The 20,838-nt window shown below is 29.3% G+C and overlaps 1 protein-coding gene and 1 pseudogene across 2 annotated transcripts; both read left to right on the top strand.

Moving 5' to 3' along the window:
* Nucleotides 1–10,981: 10,981 nt before the first annotated feature.
* Nucleotides 10,982–13,746, top strand: LOC114915575 (uncharacterized). Its single transcript, XM_029270440.2, has 7 exons — nt 10,982–11,310; nt 11,437–11,698; nt 11,772–11,975; nt 12,058–12,294; nt 12,377–13,018; nt 13,091–13,353; nt 13,427–13,746. The coding sequence occupies exons 1-7, from the start codon at nt 11,189–11,191 to the stop codon at nt 13,635–13,637; spliced, it is 1,941 nt and encodes a 646-aa protein (XP_029126273.2). The 5' UTR covers nt 10,982–11,188; the 3' UTR covers nt 13,638–13,746.
* Nucleotides 13,747–15,245: 1,499 nt separating this feature from the next.
* LOC145958687 (putative wall-associated receptor kinase-like 16 pseudogene) lies at nt 15,246–17,586 on the top strand (annotated as a pseudogene). Its single transcript, XR_014434362.1, has 3 exons — nt 15,246–15,534; nt 15,761–15,934; nt 16,283–17,586. The product of XR_014434362.1 is annotated as a putative wall-associated receptor kinase-like 16 pseudogene (transcript).
* The last annotated feature ends 3,252 nt before the right edge of the window (nt 17,587–20,838 follow it).

Raw genomic sequence — 20,838 nt, 5'->3', positions numbered from 1 at the left:
TGTTGGTTACTATAAAGTTGGCTTTTTGATCAAAGTGGGGTCCTTTTAAAAGTTTATTACGTAATTGAGGCTGTTTTGTAATTAATTACGCATTTGAGGTTGTTTACAACGGTGTCGTTATGGCCTATAGCGATACCTATAACACGTGACAATTTTTTTTTTTGGTCTAAGGTGGGCTGGAATGAGCCACATCAGTGTCGCTATAGGCTGGGCCAACATAGTTGATGGACTAACAAAAATGATGTAGCTCATAGCGACACCCTCTAAGAAAAAAAAAAGAAAAAAACGAAAATAATAGAAATGTAAAATAAAAATAATAAACTGAGTTATTTATTATATATTTATAAAAATAAAATAATTTTTTAAAAATGTAATTTTAAAATAAATTTTATGTAATTTTTAGGAGAGGCGCTATGGCCCATACTTGCATTTTTTTTTTTGCAAAATAATCACGTTTTATATATAATTATTCGTTTTCTATTTTTAATTCAAAGTAAACAAACTGAATAATTAAAATAAAATTATATTATATTAAGTTAAATTTAAAAAAAAATTGTGAAAAAAATAATTAAATAAAATAAAAACGTAAAAAATGGAAAAGAAGGTGTCGCTATGGGCAGCAACACCATTCATTAATTATTTATTTCTTAAATATTAACATTTAATTTTAAAAACTTAATTTATATATTTTTAATATAATATTTATAGAAATAAACAAATGTAATTAAATTTAAATTATCATTATTTTGTTTAATATAATTAAATATAATATTTTCAGTATTTATATATAATTTGTTTAATATAGTATAATTAAAATTTAAAATAAACTGGGTCACAAAAACTTAATTAAACGTAATATATATTTTTCTCCGTTAAAAAATGTAATTTAAAAAAATTTAAAAAAAATCAAAAAGTAGTGTCGCTATGGGCAACGACACCACTATATTTTTTGTTTTTTTTATTTTTAAATATTAACTAAATTAATTTTAAAGTAATTTCTTTCATATGATCAATTAAATATTAATTTTTATTTATAAACTTATTTTTTTATAAACTTGTTTATAAACGTAATTTCTATTTATAAATTTATTTATTTTCCTTTAAAAAACATAATTAAAAAAATTAAAACAAAATTAAAAAGTGGTGTCGCTATGGGTAGCGACACCACTATGTTTTTTTTTTTTAAATATTAACTAAATTAATTTTAAAAATAATTTATTTCAATTATCAATTAAATATTAATTTTTATTTATAAACTTATTTTTTTTATAAACTTATTTATAAACATAATTTCTATTTATAAACTTATTTTTTTCTTTAAAAAACGTAATTAAAAAAAAATTAAAAAAAAAATCAAAAAGTGGTGTCGAAATGGGCAACGACACCACTATGTTTTTCATTTTTTTTAATATTAACTAAATTAATTTTAAAATAATTTCTTTTATATTATCAATTAAATATTAATTTCTATTTATAAACTTATTTTTTCTATAAACTTATTTATAAATGTAATTTCTATTTATAAACTTATTTTTTTTCCTTTAAAAAACGTAATTAAAAAAAATCAAAAAGTGGTGTCGCTATGGGTAGCGACACCACTATGTTTTTTGTTTTTTTTTAAATATTAACTAAATTAATTTTAAAAATAATTTCTTTCATATTATCAATTAAATATTAATTTCTATAATTATCTTTTCTATTTTTTTCTTTATGTTATATATATATATTTTTTTTTCTCTTTTTATCATTTTTAATTTTTAACTGGGTGGTAGTGTCGCTATAGGCCATAGCGCCACTTTCACAAATTATTTTTTTAAAAATTATTTACTTATAGGAAAATTATTTTTTTTATATTAAATATTTGACGTTGTAGACTATAGCGACTTCAGTGGAGCTGTTTTGTGTCGCTATAGGATGTAGCGACATTATCAATATGGCTTTCATGGTTTCGCTGGAGTTACAAAAATGTCACGTGTCACTGGTGTCGCTATGGCCCATAGCGACACCGTTAAAAGTGCTCCAAAGGTGTATATTGTTTAAAAACAGTCTCATTTACGTAATTAAGTTGGGAAACTGTCCCAATATGGTCAATCAGCCCTATAAAGTTCTTTTAGTTTTCTTGGTTTCTCATGAAAAGTCATCCGGTAATGTTGTTGTGTCTTATTTTCAGAATGGTTATATGTATGTGCCAAGAGGTGTGGTTTAACAAATACTATGATGTACCATTGTCTGTGCTGTCACCATTGTTCAGATTATTACTATTAAATATGATTTCTCCTTTTGGCACTACACCAATGAACGAATGGTTATAACATTATCAATTAACCAACGTTATGCTTTCCTAAAACATTCCCCTTACAGTTCAAAAGATCTCATTAATTGTATTGAAAGAAGAGATTAAAAACCGAGAAATATTGCACACAGTGAAATCTTTCTGTACTTTACCTATAATATTTTTACTTAATTTTTTTTTTATTTTTAAAAAATATTTCTAAAAATATTAAAATCTAAGCAAACACTATTACAGGTATATCGAGAAAAAAATATTTTAATCTATAATATTTTTAAAAATCTTAATCAATACAAAATTATATATTAGAAATACTAATTTTTATGTTATGAGCGACATAAATAAATAAACTAATGAAAAATAATTTAACAAATTATTTCATTCTATGTAGATTATTTTATATATGAGGGATTATAATAATACCGGTGTAACTTTTACTAAGTATTACACCATTCAATAACTCTATATTAAATGTAAATTTTGTAAATCCAACCGTTAGATTGAAAGTTCATATCACTTTATATGTGTATATCAAATTTTCTTAAAATTGAACAACAACTTAAAGGTAATCAAAGCCTTCATATTTTAGTATATTTTGAAATGAATATATTATGTCAATTTTGTTTTATAAGAATGAAGTATCAAATCATCTTGGATTAATATAAAATTTTGTATATATAAAATATTCTTTTATACTTTGTATATAAAATTTTGTATAAAATATATATAAAATCACTAAATTCCTCAACAGGACCTAATGTTCCTCTTTTGATGGGGAGACAAAGAGATGTGTGTTTTTGATTTGACATATTGGGTACGTGACCATCTTTTACGATTTTAAACCTATTAGGGTTTTTACTAACTTCTAATAGGCTAAATCTGGTTTTCACCTATTTGGGTCCATATCAATTTTACTATTGACAATCTAAAGACTCACTAAAATTAAATCACTTTTATTGAGTCTAGCTAAATATAAATAGCTAATATAAATATTATAAATAATATATGTAGCCCACATTAATTATTATAAATAAAATTTCTAACACGTATTTTGTAGGAGGGATTCCATCATTTGATTTGCTGCCCTTCCACTAAACTCACTCCCATTCGTTATTTTCTATTTAACCTAAAACATCATTACAATAAAATTATCATGTAATGACACATAATCTAAAGTAACATAATATTTTTCACTAAAAATTTACTTATACTATAAATATAATATATGTTAGTATATATATTAAAAAGTATAGATATAGTGTATAGTGACATACAATATATATTGTCAAATATCTTTCAAAATTAATAATAAAATTATATGTAACTATATGTCAAATAAATTCATACTTACATATATTATATTTATAAAAATATTTTTTGTATATCACTGTATGTAACATTTCTTATAATGCACAAATTATCCAAAAAACGAATTAAGATGCTACTCAAGACAAATGATATAACTTAAATAGACAAATACAAACACATATAAGTTATTCATTTGTTATATTAATTAGCCTATTTTTATAATTTTATTTTATTTTATCATTACTATTGATGACTTTAAAATTAGAACCATTGATTTATTTCTTTTAAAGTGATTGTGTTTGCATCCGTCATCTTCTTAATAAAAAAATTTTTGGCAGAAATTTCTTAATATGATTATACATAATACGTAAATAATAAACGAACGAAAGAAAGAGAGAAAAAAAAAAATTGAAGGGCCCCAACATAGAAATGTTGGGTTGAACCCCACTAATAATGAAAGTCCAACAAAACCCAATAAACAAGAGAAACTTGCATGGATATCTCAATTTACACTCCTCCAAGTTTAGAGCTCTGTTCTCTCAGCTCTCGAATTTTTTACTGTTTTAGAATTTTAGTAAAAGAATTACAAAAATAATCCCCACACATTATTTAGAAGAATAGACCCCTTTACTATACAGGTTCAGAATTCAATCTTTGGAAACTCGAATTTTAACCTGTTACAGGGCCCTCACCCGCGTGACATGGCTGTCAGAATTTGATTTCCAGAAAATCGAATTTCGGGCGGCACTTCTTTCTTTTTTTTCTTTTTTTTTTATAAGTTTTTTCTTTTATATATATTTATTTAAAATAAATATTATAAAAAAAATGTAAAAATGTATTATAAATATACATATATATATATATATATGTATAAAATATTAATAATTTTGATAATTAATAATTTTAATAATTAATAATTTTAATAATTATAATAATTTTAATAAGTTATAATTTTAATAAGATATATTTATAATAATTTAGAAATTTAATAAGTTATAATTATAATAAGTTAGAAATTTAATAAATTATTATTTGATAAAATTATAAATTTAATAAGTTAGTATGTATTATAAATATACACGTGTTTAAAAATATTAATAATATTTACAATTAAAATATATTTATAATAACTAAATTGAATAAATATTATTTGTATAAGTTTAATATTAGAAGATGAAAAATAATATTTTAATAAGATAAATAAAAATAAAAATAATATTATTATGTTTATAAAATTTATAATTTTATGTAAATTTTTATAAGTTAGAAGATGAAAATTTATATTTTTATGTAAATATTTATAAGTTAGAAGATGAAAAATAATATTTTATAAGTTAAATAAAGATGAAAATAATTTTATTTTTATATAATTTATTTTTTTTAATAGAATTGATAAAATTTAATAAATTAGTTAATATTAAATATATTTGTTTATATTAAAATTTAGAATTATTTTTAATTTAAAATGTATGCTGAATGAAAATAATTGAGAAATGGTAAAAATTTGTATAGTTGCAATGACATTCATAAAAGTAAACAATGACATTTATTAAACTTAAAACCCATTACAACAATAAAAATCAATGGTGACAGGAATTAAATGCATGACTAATATTTGAGCATGTCTTCCTAGTGTATCACGGGTGTGATAATAGGAACAAATTTTTACATGATTATGTTATTTTCTAATGTTTATCTCTATTCTAATGTACATCTTTTCATTAAGAAGGGTTAGAAATACAATGTTAACCCTATCTGTAACGCTAACCCTACACATACACTTACCCTAACCCTAACACTTACTGTAACATTACCCTAACACAAAGTCACAACGTCATTGGAAAAACTTAGTATAAAAACTTAGTGAAAAAATGAAACTCTAACCAACGTACCGCTTTAGGGATGATATTTTATGTAAATTTTTTTGAGTTTTTTTTACTGAAACTAACTTATTTCAATAGTATTCATATCAATGAATCTAATGGTACAAGTTTCACAAGTAAAAAATATGTGTAAGTCATAGAAAAAATTAGTGAAAAAAAAATTGACCCGTAAACCCTAACCAACATACCACTTTAAAGACGAAATTTTATGTAAATTACTGAAACCAACTTATTTCAATAGTATTCATATCAATGAATCCAATGATACAAGGTTCACAAGTCAAATGGTTTTCAACAAATGGTCCTTCAAAATGACCCAAATCCTCAACAACTTGATCCTAGATTCCAAGAATAAAAATCACAACGAAGAAATTCACCATGTAACAGACGTCGCCGTCATTGTGGAACTGACTACCATTACGGAGATAGTTAATTAATGTATGTAAAACATTGTGAAGCTTCCTTGCAAGTTATAATTTATTTAGTTCAAAATTTTCAAAAAGTAAGTATCCTCCTAATTCAAAAATGTTCATTTTTTAAATATTATAAATTATTCAAATTATAAAATTTAAAAATCATAACTTATTCAATTTATAAATAATTAATTAACTTATAATATTTAATATTATTAAAATTATAAATTATTAAAATTATAAAATAATAATTATTATTAAAGTTATAAATTATTACTATATAATATAATATTATTAATTATATTTAATAAGTTATGCATTATTAAAATTATAGCTTATTAAAATTCTATTTTATTAAAATTAAAAGTTATTAATATTATAAATTATTAACATTATTAATTTTTATAGTTATAAATTATTTGGTATACAAATTTATATAATAAAAGTGTTTTTACACAAATAAATATTTAAATATAATATTATTTATTATAATTAGAAATTATTGATATATAAACATAATATTATTTATTATATTTATATATGTTATACATCATTAAAATTATTCATTATTAAATTTATACATTCTTAAAATTATAACTTATTAAAATTATAATTTAGTAATATTATAACTTATTAAAATTACCACATTATTACTTTTTATAATTATAAATTATTTTATATACAAATTTATTTAATAAAATATATTTTATGTAAATAAATATCTAAACATAATATTATTAATTAAAATTATAAATTATTAAAATTATAATTTACTAAGATTGTAACTTATTCAATTTATAAATTATTAAAGTTATAAATTGTTAATATATAAACATAATATTATTTATTATATTTAATATTTTATACATTATTAAAATTATAGTTTATTAAAATTATAAATTATTATTATTATAAAATTATTATTATTATATATGAACAATAAAATTTTCTATACCACTAAAATTTCTTATAAAATTAAATTATTTAGGTAAACAAACACACATAATACACCTTACCTTATTTTATATACAGATTTTTTTAATTATAATAATAATATTTTATTTTAAAATTACATAACAAATAAGATAGAATTATATATTTTTAAAAAATAAAAAACAAGGCCCATTTAAAAATAAAAAAATGGTTGTTCAGAATTTGACCTCCCAGGAACTGAATTCCAACAGCCACCAGTATCACGGGAACCACTGTAACTAGGTTAGAACTTGGCTCCTGAGAATCGAATTCTGACTTGCTATGGTAAAGAGATTTACTTTTATAAATAATGTGTGGAGGGTTATTTTTGTAATTTTTTTAAAAAATTAAATCAGTAAAAAAATTCCTCATCTCTCTTGTCAGGATTTTTATTTTACTAATTGAGAGGTTTGGGTTTGGGCTTGCTGATGGGTGGTGACAGGTTATTGCATCATATTTTCTTATAGCATTATAGCATTCTCATTTTTAAATTGCATGTTTCTTATTGATTTCATCTATTATTCTCATCACATACGCATGCTTACTATTCAATGTGGGCAAAAATATAGCGAGATCTATATGGCTATGTTATGGTATTCATTTTTTAGAGATATATTTATATTAAAAAAATTGATTATATCTTGTTATTTTTATTGAAGCATTTGAGATATTTGCATACAGTCTATAATAGTTAAATATAGGTTATTTTAGATTTACATTCTTATGATTTTACTTTTGATTATCACTCAAAATTGTTTTCAACTAATGGAATACGTGTGTTGCTTTATAAACTTTATTTTCTCTTCTTATTCTAGCAATATGGGATATTATTTGTATTCTAACAATCTTCCTTTCAAACAAAAAGAATCTTATTTCTCATTTAACACAATCTATCTTTCTATTATATTATTGTTATTATTGCTTGTATGGATAAGTTATGGAATTATTGATTGTCACCAAATCCAATACAATTTTAGACCCATCTAGGCCCAAATCAGATAACAATACAAAATAATAAAAGGTTAACAAAATTAAATGTTCATATAAGAAAAATGGAGTGGATAGATAATTTCAAGGATGGCTTTTGAGAGTTGAATGGGAGAGGGAGAGTCAAGCGAGGAAATGAAGCATGTGACTTGCAAGTCATCAAAGTGTTGGATTGGAGTTTGGAAAATTCAATAATTGAAAGGAGATGACTGGTCCCAAAAGAATTTATGTGTTTAGTCAATTTGATTGAAGTGGAGAACAAAACAAAATTGGAAAGTTGTTATAGCTAAAAGTTAATTCTTCTCGTTCACATATGAAATATGAAAGTGATCTTCACTAAATGCTAAGGTGCAATACATTGATAATGTTTTTTCCTTTTATTTTCATATTCTTAGCCATGATCAATTCAATATTTTGAGTGTAAAGTTTATAATATTAAACATTTGTAAGTAGTATGATAACAATCTAATATGAGTAAATGGCTAGATAGACCGGTTAATAAACAGTCTAATAGTCTTAATAAATTTAACAATAATCATTAAAATAAGTTTTAATATTATTTTAAATTGATTAAATTTAAATTTAATTCAATCTTATAAAATTAATTTTAAATAAAAGATATTTTTTTTATTTATATACTTTATTTATATGTCAAAAACATACTTGTTATTCATTGATTTGTACCCACATTGCATAGGGATGGTAATGAATAGAATATGATAATGTGTGTTCTTATACTCAAGTGTTTGTGTTTATGTGTGTGTATAACACGTATTCTCTCATTTAATCTTGGATGCTCTAGTAGGTTAGTTTTGATTACTAATGATAGGAATTTTGTTGAGTGTAATAACTATGATGATTCGTTATAAATTCTTATTCCCATTAATTTCATTTATAATTCAATACCCATTCATTTCACTAGAATTTGGTTTCACTTATTGTCACTAGAATTTGGGTCCCATTTCCTCTAATTATTTTCAGTTTAATTAATTTCACTTCGAAATTAAGTATGGTTTAATAATGTTTGCACTACAAGAAAAATCAGCATTATCTATGAAAATTTTTGTAGATAATCATAAAAATCCGTAGGTAACTATCAATTATCTACGAATTATCTACGGAAAAAAATTCGTAGGTAATAAGGTCGTAGATAACATTATCTATGAAAAATTCCGTAGGTAACATTATCTACGAAACGTTATCTACGGAATTTTTCTTAGATAACGTCACCTACAGAATTTTTCGTAGGTAATGTCACCTACGAAATTTACCGTAGATAACTCACAAAAGTTGTTATCCACGGATTTTATCCATAGATAACTTTCAGAAAATTTTTGTTTAATTTTAATAATTTATTAATATAACAATCATCATATTCGGTCTCTCAAGGATGTTATTTCATGACACTTCACTTTTTAACGTCTTTTGTCCTTATTGCACATTTTCTAGGAAACTTTCCAGAAAGTCACTCATCTCTATATTACTCCAAGTCAAGCACATTTAACTGTGGGGTTCTGATGAGATAAGCTACCGAAAAGCAAATGCATATTATCAGTATAAATAGCACAAATTAATTCATTTAAGTCATTATCAACTATATAATCTCATACATATACTATTATTATTATTATTATCATTATTATTATATATTATTATCATTATTATTATTATATTATTTTATTCGTGGATTATCTATGAAAAATTTTGTAGGCAACGTTACCTACGAAAAATTCCATAGCTAACAACTTTTGTGGGGTTATCTACGAAAAATTTCATAGGCAACGTTACCTACAGAATTTTTTGTAGATAACCCGCGAAACTTATTATTATTATTATCATTCGTGGATTATCTACAAAAAATCTCGTAAGTAATGTTATGTACGAAAAATTTTATAGATAACAACTTTCGTGGGTTATCTACGAAAAAATTCGTAAGTAACCTTACCTACTGAATTTTCCGTAAATAACTCACAAAACTTATTATTATAATAATAATAATAATAATAATTATTATTATTATTATAATACGAATAATAATAATAATAATAATTATTCCGTAAGTAACGTTATTTATGAAAAATTTCATAAATAACAACTTTCGTGGGTTATTTATGAAAATTTTCGTAAGTAACATTATTTATAGAATTTTTCATAGATAACACTATCATCTATGAAAAAAATTTCATAGGTAATAATTTATAGATAATAATAGTTTTTCTTGTTGTTGTATGTATTGATAGTTTAATTAATAGATAATGCAAGTGTATGAAAAATGATTTTATTGAGATAGAATATATACTTAAATTTTGGAATTTGATCGTTGACTGATCCCAAGTCTTGGTGAATGATTCGAAATTATAAAAGGAGAAAGGAAAAGGCAGTGAAAGCAGGTGGAAATGGGTGTCCATTCAAAGCGAAAGCTGAAAGGCAAAGGCATTCGTAACTACTGTACACTACTTGTTTCCCTCCTCTTTCAAGTTGTAGCAACCAAACCAGACTCAGACTGCCTAACCAACTGCGGCAACATCACTATTCCCTTCCCTTTTGGCATGTCCAAACATTGTTCCTTCAACTCCTCATTTCTCATCACTTGCAACAAAAAACTCCCCGCACCCATCCCATACTTGAAGGATAGTTTTGGTCAAAAAGTGCGTGTGTTAGACATCTCACTTGACGGCAAGCACATTTGTACATATTGAACAACACTGATGAAGTAATTCCTTACATATCAGAACACATAGATGAAATCAAGATAGCACACCCTCGGATGACTGAGAAATGGGTATTGAATGAACATAACAAGAGTTTTTTAGCTTGGTTTAAGAAAAAGGTTTATGGTGAGGTTAATGCTTCTGATACACTTTTGAGACTCGCGCGTGGGCCTAACAATGATGTCATTACATTTGGTGGGTATGACATTAACAAATATTGTTTCTATACAAAAATAGAAGATGACAAAAGTAGAGTACAAAATAGTGGGGTTACAATTCAGGCTGAGGCTGTGCACTTTGCTAGTTCAAAAGATAAAAATCCCATTACAGCATCCATGAGTTATTTCGGAGTCATAGAAGACATATGGGAAATTGATTATGTTACGTTTAGAGTGCCTGTGTTCAAGAGTAAATGGGTTGATGGCAATACAGGTGTGCGGACAGATGATTTAGGGTTTACTTTGGTTGATTTGAATAAGGTCGGCTATAAGGATGAACCTTTTATTATGGCATATCAAGCAAGACAAATTTTTTATGTAAAGGATCCATGTAATGAGAAATGGTCAGTGGTCCTCGAAGGAAGAACCATGCATGGAACTCACGAAGATGAGTCTCTAGATATGCATGAGACACCGTCTTTTTCAAGCAGATCATTTGGTCCTATTGCGGACAATGAAGTGGACGAAATACATGCTATTCGAAGTGATCATGCTGAAGGAATATGGGAAAACATTCCAACCTAATAGGTTTCTGTTTATGTATTATTTGTTTTTTTATTAGTTATTTTGTTACTATATTGTTATTATCTTTTTTACTTTATTTGTCTATTCAATTAATTCATTGTTTTAATAATGACAGTTTAATTTTTTCAGGATTATGGAGGATTCTGGGTCTGGCAGTGGAAGGAGGGAAGGTAGATCTGTCACTCGATTGTCTGGGTTGACAGCTAGGTGCATTGCCAAGGAGAGGACACCGGTTGAGGTGGATCCTCGTTCTGGCAAGGCATCAGGCCCAAATGCTGCCAAGTTTAAGAGCTATTTGGGAGTCCTAGCTCGACGACATGTTTCTATTATCATTCCATCATGGGATGACGTTCAGGAGGTTGACAAGAACCTCATGTGGCAGGATATTCAGGTATATACTTTCACATCCTTTCAATATTATATAACTTAAATACATTATTTATTATTTGTTGTTATTTTCATAGCAAAATTTTGACATTCCCAACACTGAGGGCATGAGGAGGAAGATGTTATCTGCCCTTGCCAGCAGGTGGAGAGACTTCAAGACTTTCTTGACACGGGAGTATGTATTTGGAGAGCGCCAAAATGAGACTCCCTGTCTAAAGTACCAGATCACTGATGAGGAGTGGATGCAATTTTGTGCCACTCGATTGGACCCTTCGTGGCAGGTTAGTTATTGATAACTTTTACATTGACACAAATACTTAAGGTATATTTTAATTTATCTCATTTTTTTTTGTATTATTGCAGGCTAAAAGAATAGCTGCCCAAGAACGACAAGCCAAGAATGATGCACCCCATCTATTGTCAAGAGGGGGATATGAAAGAAAAAAAAAGCAAATGAAGAAGGCTAGGGCACAGGCAGCAGGGGTTGAGGATGCTGACCGTGTGGAGTCACCTCCCCGCCATGAGATGTGGATAGCAGCCCGGACAAAACCAGATGGGCAAATGACTTCTGAGTCTGCAAGGGTCGTTGCTAATAAAATAGTAAGTAAAAATATACAAATTAAGACTCTTCATTTCAACTCATTTAATTCATAAGATTTTTTAATCTTCCTTATTGTTGCAGGAGGATTTAGTTGAGCAGAGCACCCAAGGCTCATTTGTTTCCGATGGTCGGAATGATATCCTCACAACGGCCATAGGAAAGCCAGAGCACGGAGGTCGTGTGCGTGGTGTTGGTGGTTCTTGGAGCCACCGAGATTTCTTTGGTGGCCGATCATCGAGGAGCACTGTCGACTCTTGCAGTCAAGAGGTTATACAGAAATTGGAGCAGAGATTGGAGATGCAGTTTGAAGAGAAACTGAAGAATATTGAAAAACAGATGGAAGAGAAGTTTGAACTTTTGGCTCGTTCTCAGCAACAGACTGCAGTTGCTCATGATGGTGTTCGAGTCAGCACTAAAGGGAGTTGTGCTGCTCCAAATTTCTCAGGGGAACATGCTCACACTGATGTACCAAACCAGTGCGAGTTATATGTTGAGGATGACCCCCCACGGTTAGTGGCTATTGGCCGAGTATTTGAGGGTGGCTCAACCATCCATGGTGTCCCTCTACAGCCAGACTGGACACGGGTTGTGGTTGACCAAGTTCAAGATGCTGCTGCTCCAGTGCCTTTGCCCAATACAGAGGTTCAACTAGTGGGGCAGGCAACCGGCACATTCTTAGCTTGGCCAAAATGTTTGGTCATGCCGCTTTCAGCACGGGCAAAGGTAATTATATTATTGCTCTTTTAGATTCTTATAATTCTATTATTGTTTAACTAATTTTGATTATTTCTTTAGGATTTTATCGATCGTGGTAAGGAGGTCATGAGAGAACCTCATGTTCATGATGCTAATATCGCAGAAGCTGAGGATGATCCCATATCTAAGCTTCTAATCAAATTACCACGATTAAAGAAGCAATCAATTCAATTGCAGTGGGACATTAGAGTTTTTGGAGTTGATAGCTCTGATGTTCCACTATACATATCTCTGCCTGATGTATTAGAGATTGTTGGGGGAAACTCCATGTTAAATATATCTGTCATACAGTTGTGGGCCATGTAAGTCATATTTTCTTTTATGAGTCTAAATTTACAATAATTACATTTAACTTATAATAATTATTTGTGTTAGGTACATGGACAAATTGAGTGTGGAGCAAGCACAAGCAGAAGTATATGGATTTATTGAGCCTCAATCCATCCAAAAATCAGGAAACACTCAGGTCCAGATCCAACAATATATGCAAACATGGATGAGTGACTCAAGAAGACATATATACATGGCTCCATACATTGACGGGTTAGTTTTTTTAATTGATTTTTTAATCATGGTAATTTTTTAACTGATTTGTTTGTCATACAATGTAGGTCTCATTGGCAGTTAATGGTAATCATTCCTAAGGAATATACCGTGGTGTGGTTTTGTTCACTTCATCGAAAACCAAGCCAGGAAATTAAAAGCCAATTACATGGGTAACTAAATTTTTTCATTATGTTTTAACACTGTAATTATATATATATATTAACATTTATTTTTATTTCAATTAATTAGAATCGTGTCTGGAGCTAATATATTAAGTGGAAGAGCCAGATCATCAAAGTCATTGCATTTCATATACCCTAAGGTTAGCAAATTAATTCATACAGTCAATAATATTTAAATTTATTGACTTTGGAATTAATAGTTATTTGTTTCTCATTTTAGTGTAATAAGCAACAAGACTCGTTTGAATGTGGCTATTACATCATGTATTGGATGAAAGCCATAGTTTCTGCGGGTATTATTGATTCTTGGGCGCAGGTAATTCATATCAAAATTTATTTAACTATATTTACCTTTAGAATAATTAACATTGCATATTAATGACACTTAAATTACCCTTTCAGGTCTTTCAAGATCCATCTCCATTGCCTGAAGATGAGATGCTCAAGATAAGAGAACAATGGACAACTTTTTTTCTAAGTTTAGTTAGTTAGATATTATGTTTATAGTTTGATAGTTAGTTATTTAGATAGCATTGACAAACATGTTTTATAGCTTTTTTAGGATAATAGGATTTACATTGTCATAATTTATGTTTTTTAAGATTTATATATTATTTTCTTTTTGTCATTCAATTTTGAAATACAATTTGAATTTCTATTCTGGACTGCCTGGTTTAGATTTGGTATTCTGGATTATATTTATATGCAGGTGTTGGGTATATCAATTTACAAACGTTTTTAAAAAAAAAAACTGCCACAATTTACGTCGGACATGGCGTTGTCCGACGTAAATTTACGTCGGGCCTTGCAATGACCGACGTAAATTTACGTCGGACAAGGCCACGTCCGACGTAAATTTGTGGCATGATTTTGACCCTTTTTACGTCGGTCTGAAAAATTTCCCGACGTAAATTTACGTCGTCTTCCAGTGGCGACGTAAATTTACGACTCCCGTATTAACGTCGGACCCTTTTCCGACGTAAAAGGGTCAAAATACACGACGTAAAACACCCTTTGTGTACTAGTGTTCAACTCCTCATTTCTCATCACTTGCAACAAAAAACTCCCCGCACCCATCCCATACTTGAAGGATAGTTTTGGTCAAAAAGTGCGTGTGTTAGACATCTCACTTGACGGCAAACTCAACATTTCGTTGCCAGTAGCCACACGTTGCACCAAACATACCAACAACGAATCAGTGAATGGAAGGAGTTTGTATGAGTTCGACCTCGCACCCTTTCACCTATCACCCAAGCAAAACAAGTTAACTGTGGTGGGTGCTGACGCCGCTGGTATAATATATGAAAATATTACAAGTGACATGTTAAATGCTACCGCTGCATGTGTGTCGCTCTCTTTCTATGTTGATGGGGAGCTAGCATCTAACGAGTCATGCACTGGCACTCACTGTTGCGACACTCCGATACAACAAAGCCTATCGAGTTTCCTCTATTATTCTACTGTAAATATCTTATAGCAACTACAGCAATCCACAGATTAACAATTACTCATGCGGTTATGCATTTCTGGTTAAGGATGGAGCCTACCAGTTCACCACCACCAAAGGCCTTGACAAAAACACATTTCCTGTAGTTCTGGATTGGGCAGTGGGGAACCAGACAGACACGTGGCAAGATCACAGTGCGTGCAAGTCAGAACATAGTCAAGGTCACCCTGCAGAGGCAGGACCCGGTTATAATTGTAATTGCTCTGCTGGTTGGAGGGGGAACCCTTACCTCCTTCATGGTTGCACAGGTACACTCATGTTTATTAACAAGAACAAAACTATTTTTATTTTTATTGTGTGGCTTTCAAATACTGTTTATTTCTTCTTTCAATAACTTTTTCATTTGTATAATTCATTGTCATCAAGTGTAAAACATTAGTAACAAATTATAAACGTTTCTGCTCCTACTTTATTTCTTTAAAGCTCCGTGTTCATAGTCAAAATGCAAATTATAACTATCTAGTTATCTTTTAGACATTGACGAATGCAACGAATCATCCCACGAATGTTTTGAGGGGGCTAGATGCGAAAACTTTCCTCCTGGGAACTACACCTGTCACTGTCCAGATGGACATAAAGGAGATGGCAGAAAAAGTGGAACAAAATGCACTCGCAAAGGCAAAGACAATATAATCATAATTGCTTTGAGTGAGTATATTATTATCCATCTACTAAAATTACAAAAAAAATCTATTCTTGACTCATTCATGACATATAAATATAATCTTGAAAATCATCTTTACTATCATGATATAGATAAATACTGTTGAAAGAAATCCCCTTTGTAAAGAACAAGAATGAATTGCTTCTTGAATTTAAATTCATATCTTCAAGGTGATTTTCGTATGATTCAAGTTGCTTTAGAACATATGTCTTTTAAATTAACCTTGTCAGGCATTTTTGATTTTGATCATGTGACCAAACAATTACCTAAAGTCAACGCATACATCAATAAAAACACAGAAAATAATTATGTTTCCACTTGTTTATGTCTAGGTGTGAGTGTGAGCATCTTAACATTTATCGGGGGAACCTTTTATGTGTATTGGACATCAAAGAAAAGAAAGCTCATGAAACTTAAAGAACATTTTTTTCAGCAAAATGGTGGCCTATTCTTGCAACAAGAAGTAGCTAGGTATAGTGGGTCAAATGAGATGACTAAAATCTTTAACATGGAGGAACTAAAGGAGGCCACCAACAATTTTGATGAAGGCACAATCCTAGGCCAAGGTGGCCAAGGAACAGTTTACAAAGGGATATTACCTGACAACAGAATTGTGGCAATAAAAATGTCCAAAATTAGCAATACAAACCAAATTGAGCATTTCATCAATGAGGTGATCTTGCTTTCTCGAATCAACCATAGGAATGTGGTGAAGCTCTTGGGATGTTGTTTAGAGACTGAAGTTCCCTTGCTGGTTTATGAATTCATCCCCAACGGTACTGTTTATGAGCATCTTCACGATCAAAGCCAATCTTTAAGACTTACATGGAAAACACGATTGCAAATAGCAACAGGAAGTGCTGGGGCCCTAGCATACTTGCATTCTGCTACCACTACACCAATCATACATAGAGATGTGAAAACTACAAACATTTTACTTGATCACAATCTCACTGCAAAAGTTGCTGATTTTGGAGCTTCAAGGATTATTCCTCTAGATCAAACTCAACTTACCACATTGGTGCAGGGAACACTGGGTTATCTTGACCCAGAATACTTCCATACAAGTCAATTAACAGAGAAAAGTGATGTATATAGTTTCGGAGTAGTTCTAGTTGAACTACTAACAGGTAAGAAAGCACTATCTTTTGATAGGCCAGAGACTCATAGAAACCTTGCGATGCACTTCCATTCTTCAATCAATGAGGGTGGATTGCTAAACATTGTTGATAGCCAAATAATAGATGAGGCAAATGTTGAGCAACTAATGGATGTTGCCAATATTGCAAAACATTGTTTAAGGTTGAAAGGGGAGGAAAGGCCCACCATGAAAGAAGTTGCGACAGAACTTGAGGCAATAAGCATTGTGGAAAAGCACCGATGGGAAAAAGTCAACTTGTCTTTGGAGGAGACCGAAAATCTTCTCAAAGCAACACCATCATATTCTTTCAGTGTGGTTGATGGTGCTGACAAAAGAAGTTTGCAATCTGGATCTGATAGTTTAAGTCGAATTTCCTTATCCTTAAATGGGAGATGATTTGTTGATATTAATTAATTGTAATGTTATCATAATTCACAAGTTTGTTGTTATTTAAGACTAGATGCTAATTATAATGATTATGTAGTGTGTTTTATATTCCCCTATTGCATTGTACCATAATACGACATTATAATTGTGATGAAATTTTGTGTGCTATGAGAGGTACCTTTTATCATTACTAGTTAATTAATTTATGTAGGATTTAGTGAGTGTCATTTTTATACTTCTATATAAATTTATACTTTACCGTTGAACAATGATCACATTTAAGAAAGTTAGAATCAAAGTCCCATGTATACTACTACAACTCTAATCCGTTATGTCGGCCTAGTCATTTTAGGAAATTTTATTTTTAAAAAAGAAAGGGGTATATATTTATTAATGAAAGAGGAGTAAATATAATTTTGCTAGACATGAAAAGGAATATTAAACTATAAATTACATCAAATAATGTTTGGAGAAAATATTATGATATAATAAAATAAACAACAATAAATAATTTATTTGTACAATTAAAATTTTTAAAATTTTAAATACATAAATTATATTGTAATTAAAAATTTTAATAAATAAATATCTTTAAATATTACAATTAAAAAAAACTATGGAAATTGTACGGTCCAGGTCGGATTCTGACCTGCCTACTACGTATGTCAGGCCGACTGTAGCTCTCGCCGATATGTCAGGCCGACTGTGTCAGGCCGACTGTAGCTCTCACCGATATGTCAGGCCGACTGTAGCTCTCGCCGATATGTCAGGCCAACTGTAGCTCTCGCCGATATGCCAGGCCGACTGTAGCTCTCGCCGATATTCCAGGCTGACTGTAGCTCTCGCCGATATGTCAGGTCGACTGTAGCTCTCGCCGATATGCCAGGCCGACTGTAGCTCTCGCCGATATGCCAGGCCAACTGTAGCTCTCGCCGATTACCCCTCTAAGAGTGGTTCGGTTATTATTCGACTTGGTTTCTCTACTTAACCTGGTCGGTATATTTCCGATTCCTTCCGCTTACAAGAACCAACTCGGCTAATACCCGATTGAACCCTCAGTACGGGTATGGTCGGTCGGGGGCCGACACAACTCTCGCATACAGGGACTACCCGATAGCAAGGGCAAGGTCCCACTGTCCCTCACCAAATATTAGCCAGATCAAAACGGTTAAGGAAATCCCTACATTCTCGGGGCCCATAAAGCCCGTAAACAAGAAACTATAAAAGAAAAAACCCTAGAGTTGAGAAGGCAGATTACACTCTTGAATGCTCTGGCTTTGAGGTCTGTCCTAGGAAAAAATCCTAGTGCACCTCGTGGCCGGAACAGAAATATAATTCAGAAATAGAAATAAAATAATAAGGGTAGATTAAAATGAATAAGTGATTAAGGAGAATAAGTATCACTAGTGCAAAAATTGGATTTAAAATCGGACTTTTAAGATCGGATATAAGGTAACCGATCTTAAAAGTGACGCGGTGACAATTTTGTAAATAAAATGAACACTTTTAAGATCAGTTCAAATTTTTAAGATCGGTTATTTTATGACCGATCTTAAAAGGTATGTCTGACACAACTTTTAAGATCGGTTACAAAAGAACCGATCTTAAAAGTTGTATCAGCCATAACTTTTAACATCGGTTATAAAATAACCGATCTTAAAAGTACTTTTAAGATCGGTTATTTTATAACCGATTTTAAAAGTACTACTTTTAAAATCGGTTATGAAATAACCGATTTTAAAATTAGCCCTTTTAAAATTGGTTATTTCAGAACCGATTTTGTATGTAGTATACAAAATCGGTTCTGAAATAACCGATTTTAAAGTATCGTCAGAAATCTTTTATATTTCCCTCCAATCTCATTCTCTTTCATCTTTCCCTTTATTCGTTTTTCTACTCTCTTAAACGCTCTCATTTTTTAAAGAGGTAAATTTCGTTGTTGTTTTCGTTTTCGTTTTCGTTTTCCTCTTCTTATGTCTCTTTTCGTTTTCTCATGCCTTCTCTTGTTTCTGTTTTCAGGTTCATTTTTGCTAAATTTCGAAGCTGGAACGGCCCGTACTGAAAGGAGAACGGGCCGTTCTGACTCCGTTCTTCAAAAATTCTCTTTTAACAATCTAGAACGGCCCGTTCCAGTTTTGGAACGGCCCGTTCCAGTTTTTGAACGGCCCGTTCCAGTTTAATTTTTTTTTCTCGGCCAGAACTTTTAAAATCGGTTATAAGACAACCGATCTTAAAAGTTAACTTTTAAAATCGGTTAAATAACCGATTTTTAAAGTCTAATTTTTAAAATCGGCTCTTTTAAAATCGGTTACGGAACCGATTTTAAAAGTGAAAAATAATCGATTTTAAATGTCTTTTTTTCACTAGTGTATACATTTCTTTTTAAGTAGTCGTTTGGATCAAGAAATAGAATAAAATTTTTCTGTTTTCTACGAAATAGTTTTGAAATTTTCTATTATACTTTTCTTTCCTCTATAATAAGTACATATTGTTTATAAATGTATAAACTAGTTAAGAGTTAGGTAATAAATAAGGATATAATTGAAAAAAGAAAGTAATTAATATTGTCTTAAATTTTTTAAAATAAAAAAATAAATTAAAAAAAATCTCTCCTAAAAGCCGAATAATAAAAAAAGAAACAGATAGGTCTGCAGACAAAATAGAAAGAAAGAAAGATTGTTTGAGATGATTAAGAAAAAGAAAAATAAAAACTAATTATGAGAATAATACATGAAAATACACATTTAAATGAGAATAAAAGACAAAACATTAACGAAGTCATAAACTTATTTTTATTATGTATATTCTAATTTAAAATATAATAGTATTCTATATAAAAAAATTAAAAATAAAAAATTGTAAGGAAAAGAATATTCGTGACCAGTTGCAGTTCTTATTAAAATATTTTGAGGCATCAAAATATTTAAATACATATATTCCAAATTATTTATAATACAAAAAAAAAGTTATATACTTTTTTAAACGAAAAAGGAAAAAATTAGGGGCCATGGCTTGGCCTGTCCCATACCCATTTAGGCTCCACCACTGATTATGACTATGGAAAAAGGTTGGAATATATATTCCTTTCCTATTGAAAAATCTGTTAGAATGTTCAATTTAATAATTAAATAAATATGAACCGTAGATTGAAATCAACGTTCGAGATCTTGCCAAGTCATGGATGACTTCCAAGTCAAGTGTGAAGGTGATACCGAATGGAATATGGTTGGACAGCTCTGAATTAGACGTTTGGAAAATTAAATTCAAAAATATTGTTGGACACTTCAACAATCTAATAGACACTTATGAAAGGGAAAAATAAATAAATAAAAAATAAATAAAAAATTTTAAATAAATTTT

This window comes from Cajanus cajan, chromosome 6 (genome assembly GCF_000230855.2).
Source record: "Cajanus cajan strain Asha chromosome 6, NIPB_CcT2T_4, whole genome shotgun sequence".
NCBI classification, from domain to species: domain Eukaryota; kingdom Viridiplantae; phylum Streptophyta; class Magnoliopsida; order Fabales; family Fabaceae; genus Cajanus; species Cajanus cajan.
The sequence above is the reverse complement of the archived record's forward strand: the minus strand, read 5'-3'. Positions and strand labels throughout refer to the sequence as shown.